Consider the following 23,273-nt stretch of genomic DNA (forward strand, 5'->3'; position numbering starts at 1 on the left):
TCCCCCCCCCCCCCCCACCCCGAAATGTGCCTTCTCCCTCCCCAATGTTGAGCCACGCGTGTTTTGAAGCACTGAGACCACTGTGATACCCAAATCAACATTGGGGAAGGGGAAACAGACACAAGTGTTTCAAGATTTTTGACCAGTATTGTAGCCTATTCAACTGACCGTTGATTCTGACCATGCGCATGAGGAAAAGTTCTCTTCAACCCTGATGATGCTGTTCAGAACTAAGAGACTCAGACACTTCGACGCACTGTAAAGGACCCTAATGAAAATCGAAAGGATCGTTTTGATTTCTTCTTTTGGCTTGATTAATCCAACCTACAAGCTGCAATCTACAATCCGCTTCTTGTTAGGGTCTGTCGGATTATGCCAGCATAATTTTGAGAATAATACTATATCTGGAGCATCAGGCATAATGCTGGCATAATACTAATATGATTGTAGCATTATGCTGTTTTTTTCTGAAAACTGGGGAGAAGCGTATGGAAATTTTGGCAGCAACTCGCACTAGAATGTACAAAGTTGATAAAAGCGGGCATATTTTAGTTAACTTGATACCTTAGTCTCATACCCTGTGCATTTTGGTATAATCGAAGGCCTGGATGACTCTTTTATGGCTGTAGCGTTTGTCGCTATGCCACTTTTACTCCTGTCTGCATATTCAAAACGACAGGGGGTTCAGAATGGCCGGATACAAAATAACTTCACCGAATCGGGAAAAAAAGGAAGTGCGCAGTTTACACTTATCCAAAAATTTGTTGCCTCAAACGCAAAGCCATAGAGCAGATATGGTTGGAGAGCTCCAATCCGTCTGATTGTTCAGGACGTGGTTAATTAAGAGATGACGCCCGCTGGAGCGGTGGCAAGGAGAGGGTGTCCTCTAATTATTCCACCGCTTTCTCCTGGCCAGCACTTTCTCTCCAAGGGACTTTTCTAAGGAACATGGTAGAAGGAATTTTCTAGCACTAGGAAGATCCTTCAAAAACGGATCATCGCAATAGGTTATGTTTTCTGTATTTGTTTTATATTGAACTGCAAGAAGTTTCTGTATCGCCGCTTAGTTAGCAGACTACGAAAAGTCCCTTTTTCGCCACTCAGTTCGTGGAGCGCAAGGCGAAACAGAAAACAGGCACGAGAACAACGCTCGAGTGCAGATTTCGCATGATCATGTTGTTATCGCGTGGGTTTTCCTTTTCACGTCGCGTTCAATGAACTGAGCGGTGAAACAGGGTCTGCTCGTAGTCTAATTTTACACGCAAATTTTTCAACCTTGCGGTCGGCTCTTCAATGCACGAAGACCTCCCTAGTTTCTTGAAGATCCAAGAGTTAGGGAGATTCTAGCACCATGTCAAGTACTTTCACTCAGAAAGTCCCAGTAGCATATATAGGAAACAGAAAACAAACATGGTGGCACCTGGGCTTTCAGCAACTTCGTTCAACCATTGACGAGCAACAACGCAGACCAAAGTTTCTGCATGTAAACCAAAGGAGAAATTGTTTCGCTCGCTAGGATCTCCCTCCTCCCATGGAACAGAACTTAACTGAAACTTTTGGTAAGATGAGGTAATACTCCAGGGCCCGGTTGTTCAAAAGCCGATTAACGCTAATCCCAGATTAAAAATTAACCAAGGAGTTTATTTCTCTAATACTAAATGCTGTTCAAAGCTGATATTTGGCAAAACTATACATTAGAAGAAGTCAATCTTGAAAAACAAAAATAAGCAAAAGATACTTTCATCAAAAAGTTGAAAAAATGAAACAAAAGTTTAAGTTAATCGGCTTTCGAACAACCGGGCCCAGTTTGTTAGTGTAGGACAAGTGTATCCAGATGTTAAAAGGCCGGATAACTTTATTCGGTGCGTAAATCACTATCCAAAGTATGAAATACACTTCACGTTAAACGAGGGCCAAAGTTTTTACTTACATGTGCTTAGAGTGACTGTGCATATCAACGGTTACGTGCTCAAATACAAATATCTTTGCACATATTGAAACTGTAGAATAGTGACTTATCCAGCAGACAAAGTTAACCAGTCTTTACACAACTGGGACCGGGTGTTAAATCTAGTTAAGTTGATCATGCTACTGATCATCAATGTCCACGTGCACTTTCCGCAAGTGAACTGATACATGACTAGTCACCTCTCAGACTGGCATATCTTTGAATGATACAAGGCCGAGTTCTTCCATTATATGCCAATTAAGGCTTGCGAAACCCATATTTGTGAGACACCGCATGAGCTCTTGACTTGTTGCTTTGGACGTAAATCCCTGGTACCATGTCCTGAGCGCAATTCGACAGCATTCCTTTGGAGACCCTCCTTCCTCCTCATGTACTCCACCAATAGCATATTCTGGAATCGGTGGTTTGAGATCTCTTGCCAGAGTTTTCCAATTGAATCCTTCTGGTATTTTATCTGACAAAGAATTTTCCACGAAACCGTATAATCGGTGTTGCTGTCCTTTAATTGCCAAATGTATTTGCTCAGTTCAGTTGAGTTGCTCTTCGCTCTTGCTTGAAACGATGCTTTATGGTTTGCGTACCTTGCTTTGAAATCATTTTCCTTGTACTGGGCACGTGGTATTCCTCGGACAATTGCATTCCTTCTGGACATTATCTTTGCTGCCTATATATATAGAAACAGTACTGTTTCGGCCTTCTGGGCCTCATCCGTGCAGTGCTGATGTCTGAGATGGAGGTTAAGCTTATAAAGCCACCCCAAATGTCCCACACATGTGGTACATCTAAGCCATGCCAGAGTGGTCAAACTAGCGAGCTAGTGAGCATGCGCAATTGCTAGCGGCAATGACTCATCCTAGTAGAGTGCTCAATTTGGACATGAAAGCAAAAGCTTTGTAATGCCAAAGAGCTATATAAGAGACAAGGTGACCAATTAGAAATTATATAGCAAAGAGCTATATATATATATATATATCTATATATATATATATATATATATATATATATATATATATATATATAAGCTGTCTATATGAATATCCCTCTCCTTCGTCCTCGCGTTTCTTGCTTCCATGTTCTCACCAAAACCGCTACTCCACTATGTGACTTAAAATTCCCTCAAAACGCAAAAACCCCATTGGTTCTCATTTAAAATTCTTGGGCACAAGTTTGAACTTTCGTTTTATATTCATCCAACGCCGTTGTTTCTGTTTTCAGCCTCCCTGCGCAGGTCAATTTTGCCTTTCTCAACACAGCGGATACAAGCAAATTCTAGTGTTTCAGACACAACACAGTTTCCTTAGAAATTAACTTTGTCAGCTTTTCACGAACGAAATTAGCCTGCGTAGCATAAGCGCTAAAAGTGGAGAGAACGAGGGACGCACAGAGAGTAGTCAAATCGAAGCACTCGCATTCTCTGCGCCTCCTTCTTTCCATCCCTTTTGAGCTCTTGCTACTCAAGCTAGAAAGAAAACCGGGAATGTCGATTGAGATCCGCCAATCACAATTACAAAGGTGACACTTTGACCCGTGCGGCTATAATGATTGTCAGCCGCAGAAAAACGTAACCTTTTCAGAGGCGAATGGGGGGAGGGGGAGGGGTTGGGGGGGTGGTTTGAAGCTTTCTTCCGACGAACTGAATATACATACTTGAAATTTATCAAAAGATTCGAAATACTTGTGAATGCCGCTAAATTGTGGACTAGAGCGAAACAATTGGAAATTATAAATAATCTTCCCAAATTAAGTAAAAACGGGCAACAGCGATACTCACAACGTTAGCGGTCTTAAAAAGGGATGCCGACATAATTCTCTTGGGTGTTTGCCGATGTATTTTTCATGAACCTTGTCTCGACTAACCAGAACAAAAAGCGAAAAAAAGTCAGAAAGTCGTTCGAACATCGTTGTGCTCCTTAATAGCTAGGCATGTTTCCTTCTTACGCAGGAGAACGATCCCTCAGCTTCTGTGCTACCTACTGCCAGTACAGCAAGAACCTCGAGGGGCTCTCGCATGTTTGGAAGCCAAAGCCGAAAGGCATGTTACAGAGGTTTCGCCAACTCGACTGTCGGCACGTGATCCACTTCTTTTGCAGTATTTTGGCGAGTTCAGCTATACTTTAACGAGAACTTGCTTTACATGATAACTGCAGGAATAAGAGCAAAGAGTTCGTAGCCTGCTTGCTTTTCTTTGCTAAGGCGGTATTTTAATTCTGGACAAATTGTGTCCAAAAATCGTATCGCCACCGTCCGTTGATCCAATCTGCTATCGTATTACACCGGTCCCGGTGTCTACTGCACAAACACGGATGATCCTCAGTCGATTGTATCAGATTTAAAGATTAAAATCCGATCAGATTAAACAATGGGATGGAATCCAAACGAAAATCTATAGCAACTGCTTACAGGAGAAACTCTTCTGTTTTGGATTGGTAATCGGACCAACCTCGTTTCCAGGGTCTCTTTGTCGATTACAAGGAGAATGGAGACCCTGGAAACGAGGTCGGTAATCGGACTCGCTTTGGTCAAGGAGAATACAAAATTTGAAGTAAAAATAATAGTCTTGTATTTACAAGCTTTTAGTTTGTGACTACTGAATATTGCCTTTGTCACTTACTTGACACTCGTAACAGCAGGACTTCTTAATCGATCAGTTTCACTATCTCGATCAGTTTGGAAGTTTCGCTGAAAAAAATATTAGAAACTGCTATTTTACCTTGCAAAGACAATGTTTTGCCTCCGTTATTAGCAAATGTAACAGCAAAGTCACAATATGTTGAGTGAAAGAGTATTTTACCTTTTTTTCGTGCAGAAATCAGCAATAGATCGCTGCATAATAATGGCCGCCGACAATTTGAAACATCAGTGAAAACGAGGTTCTTTCACGGATGAACGCTGGATACATAAACTACAGGCTTTCAACAATGCAATACATACTTAATTGACCAACCCCATAGGGGCTTTTCAGGGCCCAATGAAACACAATCATGACAGAACAGAACATTAAACAAGCTACTTGGCTATTTTCAAGAGCAGCTGAGAAGATAAACCAGGGACTAGCAGGCACAAATTCAACAAGTGGTCGAAACGTATCTTGCACCCGGGATCCCCGGATCTCAAGGGCCGCACTGCCTCAAGACGGGCAGATGTTGCTGACTCTTGATGTACATTTTCAAACAAAGAAAATCCTAGAAATGAGAAAAAACGACAGCTTTTGACGAGATTTTATAGACATCCACTTTTTTTATCATTAGCACCATGAAAGGGTGGGGAAGGTGGGGGGGGGATTCACCTAATTCATTGAACTATAGACGTCTTTCATAGTGGAGGCAAATAAATATTATTTTCTTTTAATGCTAATAAGTCTTTCTAGCCTCGCTACGACGAGCAAATTTCAAAAGAATTTTTGTTTCGAATCACCGTCGGTAAAAATACATCTCTCCATTTCATCAACCGGGATTATCATATAACATCTCTTTCACCATAATCACGAATGCGCTCCATTTCGACAATTTACTTCCTAGCAGTATGGCCGAACAATCTAGTAATCGGAAGGTCGTACTTCGGTTCGACTCCTGCAAAGCAGCACTCGGATTTTTTCCGAGTATTACCGAGTCACCATCGACAAATAAAGGCACAATAAGACATAGGCCACTTCGAAGAATACCATAATAATCTTTGTTTGTCCCTCCAAATTTTGCATAAGCATTGGTTTTGTTTTCTCTGGGGACCATTGTAAGTCCCAAGAGAAACCGGAAACAATGCTTATGCAAAACTATGGGGACAAACAAAGAGTTTTATGGTATTTTCTGAAGTGACCTATTGCAAAAGACCAAACCGGCTAACTCAATGTTGCACCCAATTCAACTGAAGATAGCAACAACTTTCATTCGCTTTCAGTCTTGTCTACAAGTTGAGCTAATGGGTGGTGTTATTTTTGATGTTGACGTGGCTAAAGAGGGCGTTTTATTTATTTTATTTCACACACTAGAAGGATGGATACATTTTGTATGAATTTTTTTTACTCCTACAAGTATACACCATTTTTGTATTGAGCTAAAATGATAGTTCATAGGCCCTTTAAATAAAACAAAAGATGGGTAGTGATTCTATCGGCACCAAAGTTCCGCCAAGTCGTTTTTAAGTAAAAAAATTTTAGTATAATGCTAAAACACTGAATCGTGTTGAACGCGCGCACCGATTGGCTACTCAACCTCCGGATATCCTTTGCTATTCACCAACGAGCAATTTGCACGCAATTTGCGCCCGAAAATGTTGTAATCTTTGCAGAAATAAATGAGTTAAAATCATCTTCTTGTGCTATATTATCTCACTGTTTTGGTATATACTTAAACAACTATTCACCTCAGTGTCGGTGGCTAGTGGCATGGTGGATATTTACCGAGCCGCTACTTGCCACCACCACTTCGGTGAATAGTTACTAAATACTAACTACTCAAGAGGGAAAATTACGGTTCGGACTACAACTTTGATCTTTGGTGTTGTTTGTTTCTTGAACTTAAAATTTACTTGTAGAGGTTATTTTGTTTTTCCTCACGAACAGTCATGCACTAGAAGGATGAATCTTCTTCGACGATTTTGTATGAATTTTGTTACTCTTACAAGCATACAACTTTTGTAATGAGCTAAAATGCCATTTCATAGCCAATTTTTTAAAGGAAATAAAAAATAAATAAATACAAAAGTATTTGTATAAAAATAGTGTTCAATTCACGGATGATTCTTTCGGTACACCAACATGGCCACAATTCCTTTGTTTTGGAACACCAACATGGCCGCCGTTACGTCATGTGAAAACGTTCTATAACCAAGAATGCATTTTCGAATGTGATGCAATATATCGAGAATCCTTGATTAATTAAACAAACGGTTAATTCTGAGCAAGCACATGAGGGAAAAATCTCTTCAAACCTGATGAGGGTGCTCAGAGCTAAACACTCTGACACACTAGTACCCTGATCGAAAGGTGGCTGATGTCCCTTGTGATGTATACTTGAATATTGATTGCTACATTATACTTATAGGACTGCAGAAGAAGCCAGATTCTTCCCAGCATAACCGCCTTTAAGTCAAACGTTAAGTTTAACTATGAAAAAGAAAAGATCATATGTCTTAAAGGGAACCTGCACTTCAACAACAACAAAAAATCTTTAAATAACAGGAAATAACCTTTTCAGTCAAATCAGTCTAATATTTTTTCAAAGAAAGCGTTTGTATCCGAAATAAATCAGTCTTAGAATCGCGTATTTTTGTTTTCAAATTTCGCGGGCGCCGCCATCTTGAATAATTGTGACGTAAACGGTTGCCCTATTGTTATTAGACAAGAGCTCTTTGTGTCAGAATAGTAGGGCAACCGTACATCATAATTATTCAAGGTGGCGGCGCCCACGAAATTTGAAAGTGAAAATTAGTGATTTTACAATTCACTTTTCCTGATATGAACCCCTTTTTTAAAACAAATTTCGAACAAATTTGTCTGGAAATATTATTTTCTTCGGTTTAAACTCTTCTGTAGTAAGAGTGGAGGTTTCCTTTAAAACTAATAGCATAGAAAAATTTAATAAAAGGAGTGGACTCTGTCTCCTTGTTTCCTACGGTAAACTGTATTCTAGTTACACCCAATATCGTAAGACAAAATGAGGTGAGCATGGAAACAAAGTCAATTCCAGCCTCATTCCTATTCAAAAAGACAGGTATACTGGCACAAAATAACCCAATTTCGATGTATTAAACTTCAGTGCTAAACAAAAGGCATCATCTCGAGCTTCTAGGGAATATCAATCCTCATATTTATTCCCCTGAGCCTCGAGATGATGCCTTTAGGACTGAATTTTAATATATCGAAAATAGTCTATAGGATGTTTTCACGTGACGTCATCGACCTCTCATTAGCTTCTTTTGTTCGTCCACCAGAAGTCGTACATTTTTCTATTGTTATTGAAGTCCCTAGAGGTTGCTTGAAAACGTCCTATTAGGCCTATTGAATTGAGAGAAGGATTCTAAAGGTTTAAATTCGTTTTTATCACTTCTTCAGCCAGGTCTTTCCGCCCCACAGACCTATGTCTTAATGCTGTATATAGCACGGCGTACGTTGCTTCTGAGCCATTCTTCTCTTTCCATCTGAACAACATGCTGAGTGCCTTCTTGGCCCACTCTTCGTTATCCTTGTGAAATCCTTTTATTTCCCCCTCACTGAAACCCAGACGACGCGCAAGAGGTTCCCATGAAGTGAGATTCCTTGACAGCCACTCCAATCTCTCTCGGGAGGGTGTTTCACTCGGTTCTGAAACGAAGTATGACATACAATTATCGATTATTCAACTGAATTTATTCATGCTGCACAGAAACGCTCAGTGTGAGTGAAGACCTCCGAAGAAATATTTCTTCATAGTGAACGAGCACTAAATTGGTGCGGAAGCAAACTGCTTTCCCTTCACTATTTACTCTTGTCCAATTTTCGCGCGGGTAGAATGCGTTCTTTACCTCCTAAGTGGGCTTTATTCGTACGCGAACTCTTATCAGGAAATTTAACAAACGAATGAAACCGGCTAAGGCTACGACAACGCCACAAAACAAGTATATCATCGGATAAAGAGGAAAATTAATCGTGCTGCGCATGTAGCACGCACTTTAGCATACAGCGTATATTTTTGCTGTACTCTGCATAACAACAACGAGAAATAAACAAATTTAATCCAGGTTTTAACGACAACTTGGACGTAGAAGTGCAAACCTTTCATTCTATATTTTTACTCTAAAACCGCTCTTATAAATTTATTTTTAGGATAATTCGCTCACAATGTACGACATGAACGAGATGGAAGAATCGTGAAAGATTCATTTTGAGGTGACTCTTTCGTTGACGTCGCCGATGCTGGATATATAGAGGATATTACATGGCCGCGCGGGGATACGAATTTTATCTTCGAGTGCTGCAAGTATCTCTCACGAGTGAGCGAAGCGAACGAGTGAGAGATACTTTCAGCACGAGAAGATAAAATTCGTATCCCCAAGCGGCCATGTAATGTTCTGTTTATTATATAGATATTGATGAAATGTCTAGATTTAAAACAACTTGTTTTATTCATTTTCGAAATGATGAAAAAGTGTTCACCAACCACTAAAACACGCATGTTGTGTAACATGAAACAAGATTTGAAAGTTATGAAAAAGAAATCATGATAATGTAAAATTGGCAATAAAAATGTTAATGTGGTAGAGAAGAATTATATTAAAGCACAAAAGTATCGTAAAATGAAGAGGAAGCTCGCGTTGTATTGGCTAATCGTGTTCGTTGCCATGACGACAGCTATATCCTCACATGTGAAAGATAAAAATGATACGTTCACTGCGCGCGGTGAAGATATGATTTTTTAGTAAAAGGAGAAATCCTGGTATTTCATCAGTATCTATATAATAAATAAAGGATATTACATGGCCGCGCGGGGATATGAATTTTATCTTCGAGTGCTGAAAGTATCTCTCACGAGTGAGCGAAGCGAAGATACTAACTTCTTACTAGTCACGTGCGCGCGAAGGTAATTAAGGCGAACAAGTCATTATTCGTATTAAGATCTTTACGTAAAGAAGGAATGTCCCAGGAGGAAGTAGATCACCTTTTTAACGCAATAGTTTTACCAAATTTTTCTTACGCTCTGTCGGTTTATGGCGCCTCAGATTCCGACCTTTCTGTAATACAGAATTTTTTAGACCGGTGTGTGAAAAGAAAATATACGTCCAAGAAGGTAAATATCAGGGACTTGCTAGAGAAGGCGGACAGGACACTCTACAAAAAAAGATCGAACGACCCCGAATGTCCGTTCTTCCAGTTTTTACCTAAAGAAAAGAAAACGAGGTACAATCTTATCTCAGTCTCTGTCCCTAGGATCCACACTGACAGATTTAAGAACGTTTTTAGTAACAGAATAATTCTACCAAATCCCGGTGACGTCACTTCCGGTTAACATGAGATGCACACGTGCCGCCGTGGATAATCAGTACACATTGCGAAGCCGTGGAGTTCAGAGCTATTGTGGTCTCCGGGTTTTTATTCTCTTTATTTGTCCTTATTATTGCAGGTAAGAAAATAATGTCGCTTCAATTAACTTCTTCTTGTTGTTTTATTCAGTTTATCTCGAAAACTAAGCCTGAGGAAGGAAAGTGCAGCGAGGAAAAATTGACGTTTCACAAGTTGTCGTTTAGAAGCTGTTAACCTATGTCGAGAGCCTTATGTGCCTCGCTTTTCGCCGTCCTATCCAATATGGAGGCGGTTATTAAGGGAAAGAAAGTTATAGTTTCCCTTCGAGTCCTGACATTTTTAACATTTGAGGGAAAGAAAGTTATAGTTTCCCGAGTTGAAATGGACCACAACGGACACGTGGATGCCGGAGAACAGTGCTTTGCAACAAGTTGTCATTTGAGACTGAACTTGGTCGAGAGCCTTTTGCCTCGCTTTTTGCCGTCCTATCCAATGTGGAGGCGGTTGTTAGGGTAAGAAACTTTAAGCTATAGTTTCCCTTTGAGTCCTAATGTTTTCAACAGTTGACGGAAAGAAGGTTATAGTTTACCTCGCGAGTTGACGTGTACTTCAACGGACACGTGGATGCCCGAGAACTGTGCTTGGCAATCGCTTCTCCTGGCTGGAGCCGCTTCTAGTTTAGCGAAATGGCTATATGAAGGGAAACATAATTTTTTTTTTTTTCCCGAATTTGAGGTTTTTGGTCCTTCAGAACTCAATATTTTCCGGTTGTTTACATTTTAGCAACCACACAAAACTTAGATGAGGGGCCTCCCTACCGCTTCCTTCCTCGAGGAAAGCAGAGCTACAGGGATAGTCGCTTCCCTGAAACAAGAGCTTAGTAAGAGATTTAAGCTAAATTTAGGGCTCTGAATGAGCTCCGAAAGTGATCAGGATAAGCCCTCCGATGGTGATGACTAACACTCAGAGGTTTCACCTGTGCTTACTGGTGTCTTGCAAGTTACTTAGGGGAGTCCCCTAGGTCAAGCTTTGACAACTTAGCAGAGGAGTTCTCGGCAACTGACCAAACAGGTGCGCCAGTTAACTCCAAGCTGGCCACTATGCTAGAAAACCTTATCAAAGGCGATCTCCCTAAAACAAAGCTAAAGGGGCCGGTGGAAAAATACTTAAGACCAGAAAATTGCTAATCGCTAGTCTCCTCAAAAGTGAACAGAACTATTGTAATCGGTTGTCTCCAAGTAGGGATGATCTCTCTTTACAAACATTGTTTTTGTTATTCAAGTGTGCCAACCACAGGAACTAAAGACCCTTTGGGACAGCTAATGAGGCTCTGGTTGGCACATTAATTACAATAGGTGACGTCAACGTTATATTCGCTATACCAAATCCTCAGACAGGGCTCTTCAGAAAGCTCGACAGTTTTTTTTTTGTTTTCTCATTTTGTGCCACCATCAATGCCTGTGATAAAGCATCAGGCGAGACGGCTCTAGGCTACTCTCCCACATTCCCTTGTTCTAGCACTAGCAGGAACCCGGGAACTGAATCTTCGTGGCCGAGAATCTCTGAAACCAGATCTGAACGCCCAGTTTGCTTCTCGAGAGGTGGTGAGTCATATTCTGCAATGCCTTTGTTAGGGGAGAAGGGGCTCCTACCACAACCAAGAAGAAGCAAGGCCGTCAACCATGATCCCAGTCCAATAAGAAGACAAATTGCTAAACTGTAATCCTCAGATTGGTTACATAAGTAATGTTGATACCGTTTTTAGGTCAGTTGCACCATTGCAAGCTGGCCAATTGCCAATAGCAAGGTTGACTTCCGACCCGTTTATCTTGCAGTGTGTATCTAGCTGTGAACTTGAATTCAAATTTTCTGTTATTGAGCAAGAAGCTATTGATGCAGGAATTAATGATCTATGAACGGTGTCAGTTGAAAACAGGGGAAATTGTTTCTCCGATATTCCTATGACCAAAAGAGGAACCTGGGGCTCATAGTGTTATTTTCAGTTTGAAGTCTTTAAATCAAACATTGACCTACTGTAAGTTCAAGATGTACCATAAGGTTGATGAAACCTGGGTGTTTTATGTCTTATGGACCTTCCAATTTCTTCAATTTCATCCCTATATTGCCAACCTTCAGAAAACATCTCAAGTTTGTATCGAGGGATCTTCTGTTCCGTTTTTGGGCCCTACCCAAGGGACTGACAGGTAGTCCTTGCATCTTTACCAGGGTGTTAAAATCAGTTTTTTTTTTTCCACCATACGTACCCTGTACGGATTTAATTGTTTGGGTTATATTGCTAATTCTCTTTACATGGAGGATTCTGAGGAGGTCTGCCTTGAGGCTACCTTACATACTGCCCAATTATTTACGCGCTTGCGTTTTGTGTTGTACCCGACCCAGTCTGTTTTTCACCCTACGCAGTGCCTAGAGTTCTCAGGTTTCCTGTAAAAATATTCATATATTCTTAGCCTTAACGGAGGCTGACAAAGTCGTTGTTTTGTGCCACTAAGCTTTGTGCGCCCAGTAGTTCTCAATCCATGAAGTTGCCACACTGATAGGAACTTTAGCGTCTACTTTCCCTGGGGTGGAGTTTGGTCCTTTGTAGTATATAGACACTTGGAATGGGACAAAGAATTGGCACACCTCTCATAAGGTTTTTCGTTGTAAACATGCCTCCGTCTGCTGACAGCATTGGTGCTGTTAGAGTGGTGAGTCATCTCTGTCTCCACAGGTTTCCGGGTTATTGACCGTTGTTCCCCAAATATCGCTTTTATAGTGGATGCATCACGCATGGGTCGGGGTGCCATAATGCACTAAACGCAAACTGAGTAATCTTGAACCGCCTTCCGTGGGGCAGGGGACTATGTCCTTACTCGGGTCAGTGTCCATTCTGCGCATCAGGAACATGCCTTACAACATGACTGCTATTTCCTACATCAGTGGCATTGGGGATGCAGGAACAAGGAATGCAATACAATTGCTAAGGTAATTTGATTATAGGCCCTTTAAGAAGCATAGTCGGCGTTTCTGCTGCGCGTCAACCGGTGCGGTTTAATGTAACTGCAGATTCTCTATCGCGCCGTTTTGAAGATGGGATCATAATGGGAACTGAATCGCAGTATTTACTTGTACATATATGGGATTTTGTTGTTCCCCAGATTGACCTGTTTGCAAGTAGAATCAACCATCAAACTAGTGCCTATGTTTCCTGGAAGCAAGACATGAAAGCATCATAGGTGGATGCTTTCCCTGTGAATTGGTCACAATTCACTAACAATTACATTTTCTCATGGGGATGCTCACCCTCTGAGCCCAGAACGGCAACCCCTGACATGCAAGGTGTCAGGCGACAGTTCATTAAGGCAACATTCCGGGCGAGGTTGCCAACTTACTAATGTCCTCTTGAATAATTAGCGGCAGCAAAGCAGTAATATGTTCACATTCGCAAATGCATGGCGTGCATCTGGTCTACAAGAGAAAACTGATCCACTACATCCGAGTGTGAACAACGTGTTAACGTTTCTCCACGCCTTTCATATTAACCGACTATCATACTCGACGATTAGTACGGCTTGCTCAGCACTCGCAAGCTGTTTAAAGGGATTGAATTTCCTGGTTGTCACTACGCTGTGACTGACCATCCTTTTATAGTGCGCTACCTGTAGGGTGTGTTCAACTCTTGCATGCTTACTCCTCGATATCAGGTAACATGGGATCTTATGCCTGTCCTAAAGTATATAGGACTATTGTATCCTCTAAGCAAGCTGTGTCTCGGAGGGACTGACCCTTAAACCGCGAGCTTTAACATATGGGCAGCGGTGTCAAACACTGTTATTTTCTGAGGATCGATGCTATGGAGAAAACTACTGATTATTATTTATGTTCTACATACAGGATCATTGTAAAGCAGGACAGACCTGGGAAAAATCCTGATGTCATTTTTTGGTTGGGAAGAACCCTAAAGTACCCTAAAGAACAACTTACTCTACTCTAGAACGCTATCTTGGTAAAAACCCAGCTTGTTTCGTCACCATGGCAATGGCCGTCTTCTCCTTTCATATGTCATACCTTATCGGCACATTGGTACGAATGCAAATGGCCGATGAATTAAAGCTGTTATGAAAGCAAGTGTAGTAGATACAGCAAGGTTTAATGCTCACAGCGCCAAATGAGCAGCTATATCGAGAGCAGGCAGGTGATTCCAACTGATCTTGAGAATCTGCTTTTCAGGAGTTCTATAACCAGCCCGTTATTGCTGGAAACAGCTTTGCTGGAGCTGTGCCAGGTCGATAAGTTGGCTTTGTGGATTGGAATAGTTGTGTCCACGTTTATTGCTGTAAAGTCTCATGTTAACCGGAAGTGACGTCACCGGGATTTGGTAGAATTAGAAAATTAAACGAGCCTTACCTGTAAGGTGAAGTTTGATTGTGATTCTGCCAAATCCCTGGTGACTCGGTGAGGGTTAACATGCCCTCCCTCACACTTTTTCTACTTCCCGCCCCTTGCTCTTCCATTTTTCCTGTATTCATTTGTATCTTGATAACCGTGTCCACAACCTTTGAAAGTCTGATTATCCACGGCGGCACGTGTGCATCTCATGTTAACCCTCACCGAGTCACCAGGGATTTGGCAGAATCACAATCAAACTTCACCTTACAGGTAAGGCTCGTTTAATTTTCTAATTTTTAAATATGATATGTAAATGGTTTCTAGAGTTTATATATATTTTTTCTTTCTTATTAATTGTAACTTAGGATATGTATTTTTATCTTAAGAAATAAAGATTATTACATTACATTACATTACATTACTAACCGAGCGCGAGGGCCGTACTGGGGAATATTGGCCCGAGGTCGTGGCAGTACGGACCGAGCGCAGCGAGGTACGTACAAAAACGACCGAGGGCCAATGTTCTCCAGTACGGCTCGAGCTTGCTCGGTTAGTAAGTAGTTTATTATATGGTTTTTTAATTACCTTTTGCTTTGTTTTTGCAAGCCCGTAATCGGCCCGTGGGCATTACGAGAGAATAATGTCCTACAATTCAGTCACAATTAGCCAATCAGAGCGCGCGTTATATCGGCTACAAACACAGGCCATATAATAAGAGAAGATAAAATTCGTATCCCCAAACGGTCATGTAATACACCTTATTCCAAAATGGCCGCTGATTTATGCGGATAGATATTGGCCCTTGTTGCCTCGTTCAAGATAGAATATTCTTCTGAGTCTTAAGCTTAAGAACGAGGCATCAAGGGCTAGTTTGAATAAAAACAAAAATATTTTTGAATGGCGGCCATTTTGGAATAAGGTGTATGTTCTGTTTATTATATAGATATTGATGAAATGTCTAGATTTGAAACAACTTGTTTTTCTCATTTTCGAAAGGAAGAAAAAGTGGTCACCAACCGCTAAAACACACACGTTGTGTAACATGAAACAAGATATGAAAGTTGTGAAAAATAAATCATGATAATGTAAAATTTTACAATAAAAATGCTAATGTCGTAGAGAAGAATTATATTAAAGCACAAAAGTATCTTATGATGAAGAGGAAGCTAGCGTTTTATTGGCTAATCGTGTTCGTTACCATGACGACACCTATACCCTCACATGTCAAAGATAAAAATGATATGTTCACTGCGCGCGGTGAAGATACGATTTTTTAGTAAAAGGAGAAATCCTGGTATTTCATCATTATCTATAAAATAAAGGGAGTTTTAGCATCGACGAAACTAATTTTCCTTTCGTAAACAAGCGATGCCATGTTTGACGGTCGATGCCATTCTTAGTAACCAAGCCTTTTTATTCGGTTAAAATGCGTGCAGCACGTGCAGCACGAATATTTTTAAAAATTTCCTCTTTTAACCAATAATTTTAATTGTTTTGCGGTGTCGTCGTTGCAGTTGCCGTTGTCCTTTCGTTAGGGAGCTTTAGCAACGACGACGGGAACGGCAACGAGAACGTCATCTCAAAACATATTATCGCGTTCCTGCAATTAACTCGAGATTATTCCAAGCTTTTTAATGTGACAAAGGTGTAGCATTCCCTCAGGGATGAAACGGTCATGAGTGGCGCTTAATTTGGGGGAGAAAAATGAAAATTTATCTCCAAGTGCTGACGTTCTCCATAACGCCTTAAACTTGGTTATTTCACGTTGTTGCTTTGCTGACGACGGCAAAGAAATGGACAAAAATGAAAAATGCACGTGCAGGGCGTGCAAAGCTATTGTTTTCGCCCACTGAATATGCAAATTGGTGACGTTCTCGTTGCCGTCGCCGTTGTCGTTGCTAAAGCTCCCTGTTAACTCCCTGTTCCGTGTGGTTCGTCATGATATATCAAATATATTAATGATATTTTGAAACTATCTGTTAATCTTTTGACAAGGAAAATACAACTGGCAAAGAATACTCCTGATTTAAGATCAATTACTGAAAAGAAAGCTTCTGCCAATTTCGCCGGTGCCACAACGAGTGGAGCCGGATTCACGAATAAACACTTTCTGCCGTTATACGGGACTTGAAGATCTACGACGCGGTCGTAAACGAGAACGCCACAAAACAACATCATTGGTTAAAAGAGGAAAAATAATCTTGTTGCACGTGCGGCACGCATTTTAGCACAAATTCGTTCTGTACTCTGCACCAACAACGTGAAATCCCAAACTTTTAGGGACCTTAAGATCTACGACGGCGACTTCAACAAAAACGTCACCTCAAAATATCACGTTGCTTTATCATAATTCTTCCACGGTTATTCTATCTTGTTCACTTCTTACAATTTGGGCGAAGTATCGTAAAAGTAAATTGATACGAGCAGTTACAAAGTGAAAATAAAGAATTTTTAGATTCTCTGTTGCATGCTCACGTTGTCGTCAAAACCTCAAATTTGGTAATTTCACGTCGTCCTTATGCAGAGTACCGCAAGAATCCGTCCTAAAATCCGTGCTGCGCGTGCAGCACGATTATTTATGCTCTTTTAACCAATGATATCATTGTTTTGAGCCGTTGTTGTTGCCATCGCCGTCGTAAAATCTTCAGCTCCCTTTGAGGTTCTGATGACAACGCGAGCATAAAAGAGGAACCTTTCATTCACTGTTCTTAGGCCCATTTTAAACGTCGCATTTTACATGTGCCGAATCTAATGCAAATGACAAAAAGCTTTTGTTTTCGCTCATTTGGAGTAACTGCACAATACCCCGCCACATCGAGTATCTTAAGAAGCTGGCTACGCGGTACGCGGAAAGAATTAAAGTCAAGATGGCGAAGTATCTTTACAAGCTGGCTACGCGGTACGCGGTACGCGGAAAGAATTAAAGTCAACGTGGCGAAGTATCTTTACAAGCTGGCTACGCGGTACGCGGTACGCGGAAAGAATTAAACTCAACGTGGCGAAGTATCTTTACAAGCTGGCTACGCGGTACGCGGTACGCGGAAAGAGTTAAAGTTACGATGGCAAAGTATCTTAAGTAACTGGCTACGCGGTACGCGGTACGTGGAAAATTAAAATTCTAGTGTACCCTAACCCTAACTGAACCGTAAAATGGAAGCTAAAATTTCAAACGAGTGCTTAGGCTTAATCAGTAAACGAGTGCTATGTTCTTCACACGGTCTCCATAAAAAGAGTAGTTAACCGAACCGTAAAATGAAAGCTAAAATTTTAAACGAGTGCTTAGGCCTAATCACTGAAACGAGTGCTTAGGCTTAATCAGTAAACGAGTGCTATATTCATCACACGATCGTGTTAAAAAGCGAAGTTTAAGCGAATCGTGAAATGAAGTCTTAAATTTGTAAAGAGTTCATAGGCCTAATTTCTGAAACGAGTGCTTAGGCTTAATCAGTAAACGAGTGCTATATTCTTCTCAAGGTCTCGGTAAAAAGTCTAGTTAACCGAACTGTAAAATGAAAGCTAAAATTTTAAGAGTGCTTAGGCCTAATCACTGAAACGAGTGCTCAGGCTTAATCAGTAAACGAGTGCTACATTCATCACACGATCGTGTTAAAAAGCGAAGTTTAAGCGAACCGTGAAATGAAGTCTTAAATTTGTAAAGAGTTCTTAGGCCTAATTTCTGAAACGAACGCTTAGGATAAAATGAAAGCTAAAATTTTAGTGCTTATAGGCCTAATACTGAAACGAGCGCTTAGACTTAATCAGTAAACGAGTGCTATCACAGCGTGCCGCGTACCTTGTAGCCAGCACAAATAACATTGCTTCGCCATTTTGAAATCATTTGTTTATATAACGTTCTTCCGAGTCCACAGTTCCACAGTCTCTTGTCTGTGGAATTACTTAGGCTTTGACGCCTTAAGAACGAGGACTGTCACGGCGTACCGCGTACCGCGTAGCCAGCACATATAACATCGCTGCGCCATTTTGAAATTTAGTTCATTTGGAAATTAGTTCAAGTAGTGGGGTATTCTACGGTATTGTGCATTCCTATTTCTGGGTACCGCGTACCACGTAGCCGGCTACGTGGAATATAGTTCGAGTGGCGGGGTATTCTGCAGTAAAGCCGCTCATTTGCATTAGATTCGGCACATGTAAAATGCGACGTTTAAAATGGGACTAACTCTGAAACCGCTCGATCCAATTTATTTTTAATATACTTTGCCCACATTACCTATAATTTCCGGCGAGCTTGTTGTGCATGGCCTTGTAGAAAGCTCTGGATATGGACTGGAATTGTTTTCCAAATTCACACAGCCGGGTGAGACCTTCAACAGCTTTGCTGCCAGAGTTGCATTTTCTGAAGTAAACAGATAGACTAATTAGGCAAAGTCTTTTGTGTGATTTGTTTATAAAAATAACGAACAAACTGCGCTTATAAACATAACAAGATAACGCATGTTGTAAAACTTTTTATGAACTTGACGTTTCGTATGCTCCAACATACAACTTCAGAAATAACGGTTACCTAAAGTACAATTGAATTTAAACACGAAGACTAATACCAAATAAGGAAAGTAATGACAATGAAAATTAACAGATCTAGACCTAGTTAAATCCACTTGAAAAAATATAAATGGCTAGTAGAGAAGAAGTTTGTCACTGCCAACATTTTCATTAGGCACTGGTTTTAACTCGCGAATCAACAAGGTTTCCTTAATTTTACGATGTATATCAGACTGTCCAGTGGCTAATTATAAAATGTCAAAGTGATCCCATTTAATCCTGTGGCCTGTTTGGGTCATATGATCAGCAATGGCAGAAGAATGGCTGTTACTCATCAGCGCTCTGAAATGTTCCGTTTTCCTGTCTTGTAATCGACAACTTACCTTGCATATAATGAAAAAAAAATTCGTCATTTTTTGCCCAGCTCAAAAAAACTTACTTCTCAACCAAGTATCACGATATTTTATAAACTCTTGTTCTTAGGCCATCGTAGCTTGATTAAGGAAATAACACAAACAGCGGTGATAAACATTGTATTCCAACGCATTTTTATAAAACTTGACGTTTCGTATGCTAGTCAACACACATTTTCAAAAGTGACCGTTACAATTTTTAAAAACTATATATATATCGTAAACAATAGGGGTCTGGAACCTAGACTGAGAAAAATGATCTGCAGCAGTACGTGTCTAGACATAATGAAAAGTAATAGCTAAAACAGCAATAACTTCTCACTACTAATATTGACATTAAGGGAAGGCTTTTAGCTCTTGAATGAACAAAGTCTCTTTAACTTTGCAGTGAAAGTCAGTTTTTCCGGACGCTAAAATGTCAAAGTGATCCCATTTAATGTCGTGGCCAGTGGTTTTCACATGATCAGCAATGGCTGATGGATGGTCACTTTTAGCTACGGCCTTGAAATGTTCTGTTTTTCTGTCGTGGAGTCTTCGTTTTGTTTTGCCAATGTAGAATTCATTGCAGTTCCAGCAGACAGCTTTATCGACGACCTTGGACCTCTGAGATCGGTTCAAGCGATCTTTGTATGGAAAAAAGGAGTTGATGCGGCGTGTGACTGACTGACTTTCACTGTGAAACTCACTTTCACTGCAAAGTTAAAGAGACTTTGTTCATTCAAGAGCTAAAGCCTTCCCTTAATGTTAATATTAGTAGTGAGAAGTTATTGCTGTTTTAGCTATTACTTTTCATTATGTCTAGACTCGTACTGCTGCAGATCATTTTTCTCAGTCTAGGTTCCAGACCCCTATTGTTTACGATATATATACAGTGTTTAAAAATTGTAACGGTCACGTTTGAAAATGTGTGTTGACTAGCATACGAAACGTCAAGTTTTATAAAAATGCGTTGGAATACAATGTTTATCACCGCTGTTTGTGTTATTTTCTTAATCAAATCACGATATTTGCTAATGATAAAAATAAGTATGTCTCTCTGGAGCGTAAAGAGTTTGTGAAATACCTTGGAATCTTTATTGACCAAAGTCTAACCTGAAAACACCATATTGATCATGTAGCTTTTAAAATTAGTCGATATGTAGGTTCATTATCCAAATTGCGTCATCATGTTCCAACCCATACACTTATAACCATTTACCGGTCTCTTATTTCACCACCTTTAACCTATGGCTTGTTAGCCTGGGGCCAAGTCTGTAAGTCTCACCTTGAGAAGATTCTTTAATTAGAAAAACCGGCCACGAATAAACACTTTTTGCCGTTATACGGGACTTGAAGATCTACGACGCGGTCGTAAACGAGAACGACACAAAACAACATCATTGGTTAAAAGAGGAAAAATAATCTTGTTGCAAGTGTGGCACGCATTTTAGCACACATTCGTTCTGTACTCTGCACCAACAACGTGAAATCCCAAACTTTTAGGGACCTTAAGATCTACGACGGCGACTTCAACAAAAACGTCACCTCAAAATATCACGTTGCTTTATCATAATTCTTCCGCGGTTATTCTATCTTGTTCACTTCTTACAATTTGGGCGAAGTATCGTAAAAGTAAATTGATACGAGCAGTTACAAAGTGAAAATAAAGAATTTTTAGATTCTCTGTTGCATGCTCGCGTTGTCGTCAAAACCTCAAATTTGGTAATTTCACGTCGTCCTTATGTAGAGTACCGCAAGAATCCGTCCTAAAATCCGTGCTGCGCGTGCAGCACGATTATTTATGCTCTTTTAACCAATGATATCATTGTTTTGAGCCGTTGTTGTTGCCATCGCCGTCGTAAAATCTTCAGCTCCCTTTGAGGTTCTGATGACAACGCGAGCATAAAAGAGGAACCTTTCATTCACTGTTCTTAGGCCCATTTTAAACGTCGCATTTTACATGTGCCGAATCTAATGCAAATGACAAAAAGCTATTGTTTTCGCTCATTTGCATTAGATTCGGCACGTGTAAAATGCGACGTTTAAAATGGGACTAACTCTGAAACCGCTCGGTCCAATTTATTTTTAATATACTTTGCCCACATTACCTATAATTTCCGGCGAGCTTGTTGTGCATGGCCTTGTAGAAAGCTCTGGATATGGACTGGAATTGTTTTCCAAATTCACACAGCCGGGTGAGACCTTCAACCGCTTTGCTGCCAGAGTTGCATTTTCTGAATTAAACAGATAGACTAATTAGGCAAAGTCTTTTGTGTGATTTGTTTATAAAAATAACGAACAAACTGCGCTTATAAACATAACAAGATAACGCATGTTGTGAAACTTTTTATGAACTTGACGTTTCGTATGCTCCAACATACAACTTCAGAAGTAACGGTTACCTAAAGTACAATTGAATTTAAACACGAAGACTAATACCAAGTAAGGAAAGTAATGACAATGAAAATTAACAGATCTAGACCTAGTTAAATCCACTTGAAAAAATATAAATGGCTAGTAGAGAAGAAGTTTGTCACTGCCAACATTTTCATTAGGCACTGGTTTTAACTCGCGAATCAACAAGGTTTCCTTAATTTTACGATGTATATCAGACTGTCCAGTGGCTAATTATAAAATGTCAAAGTGATCCCATTTAATCCTGTGGCCTGTTTGGGTCATATGATCAGCAATGGCAGAAGAATGGCTGTTACTCATCAGCGCTCTGAAATGTTCCGTTTTCCTGTCTTGTAATCGACAACTTACCTTGCATATAATGAAAAAAAAATTCGTCATTTTTTGCCCAGCTCAAAAAAACTTACTTCTCAACCAAGTATCACGATATTTTATAAACTCTTGTTCTTAGGCCATCGTAGCTTGATTAAGGAAATAACACAAACAGCGGTGATAAACATTGTATTCCAACGCATTTTTATAAAACTTGACGTTTCGTATGCTAGTCAACACACATTTTCAAAAGTGACCGTTACAATTTTTAAAAACTATATATATATCGCAAACAATAGGGGTCTGGAACCTAGACTGAGAAAAATGATCTGCAGCAGTACGTGTCTAGACATAATGAAAAGTAATAGCTAAAACAGCAATAACTTCTCACTACTAATATTGACATTAAGGGAAGGCTTTTAGCTCTTGAATGAACAAAGTCTCTTTAACTTTGCAGTGAAAGTCAGTTTTTCCGGACGCTAAAATGTCAAAGTGATCCCATTTAATGTCGTGGCCAGTGGTTTTCACATGATCAGCAATGGCTGATGGATGGTCACTTTTAGCTACGGCCTTGAAATGTTCTGTTTTTCTGTCGTGGAGTCTTCGTTTTGTTTTGCCAATGTAGAATTCATTGCAGTTCCAGCAGACAGCTTTATCGACGACCTTGGACCTCTGAGATCGGTTCAAGCGATCTTTGTATGGAAAAAAGGAGTTGATGCGGCGTGTGACTGACTGACTTTCACTGTGAAACTCACTTTCACTGCAAAGTTAAAGAGACTTTGTTCATTCAAGAGCTAAAGCCTTCCCTTAATGTCAATATTAGTAGTGAGAAGTTATTGCTGTTTTAGCTATTACTTTTCATTATGTCTAGACTCGTACTGCTGCCGATCATTTTTCTCAGTCTAGGTTCCAGACCCCTATTGTTTACGATATATATACAGTTTTTAAAAATTGTAACGGTCACGTTTGAAAATGTGTGTTGACTAGCATACGAAACGTCAAGTTTTATAAAAATGCGTTGGAATACAATGTTTATCACCGCTGTTTGTGTTATTTTCTTAATCAAATCACGATATTTGATAATGATAAAAATAAGTATGTTCCTCTGGAGCGTAAAGAGTTTGTGAAATACCTTGGAATCTTTATTGACCAAAATCTAACCTGAAAACACCATATTGATCATGTAGCTTTTAAAATTAGTCGATATGTAGGGTTCATTATCCAAATTGCGTCATCATGTTCCAACCCATACACTTATAACCATTTACCGGTCTCTTATTTCACCACATTTAACCTATGGCTTGTT

At 40.1% G+C, this 23,273-nt stretch overlaps 1 protein-coding gene across 8 annotated transcripts in view; it reads right to left on the reverse strand.

The window, feature by feature from the left end:
• Positions 1-7,452: 7,452 nt before the first annotated feature.
• Positions 7,453-23,273, reverse strand: part of LOC138003594 (uncharacterized) — a 53,295-nt gene continuing 37,474 nt past the window's right edge. For all 8 annotated transcript variants that reach the window (XM_068849728.1, XM_068849727.1, XM_068849733.1 and 5 more), the window contains 3 exons: positions 21,352-21,477; positions 18,580-18,705; positions 7,453-8,267 (listed from right to left, as the gene is read on the reverse strand). In XM_068849728.1, coding sequence (XP_068705829.1) covers positions 7,984-8,267; positions 18,580-18,705; positions 21,352-21,477 — 536 coding nt within the window. In that variant the 3' untranslated portion in view covers positions 7,453-7,983. The remainder of the gene's footprint in view (positions 8,268-18,579; positions 18,706-21,351; positions 21,478-23,273) is intronic.

The sequence above is a fragment of the Montipora foliosa genome, chromosome 5 (genome assembly GCF_036669935.1).
Source record: "Montipora foliosa isolate CH-2021 chromosome 5, ASM3666993v2, whole genome shotgun sequence".
Classification (NCBI taxonomy): domain Eukaryota; kingdom Metazoa; phylum Cnidaria; class Anthozoa; order Scleractinia; family Acroporidae; genus Montipora; species Montipora foliosa.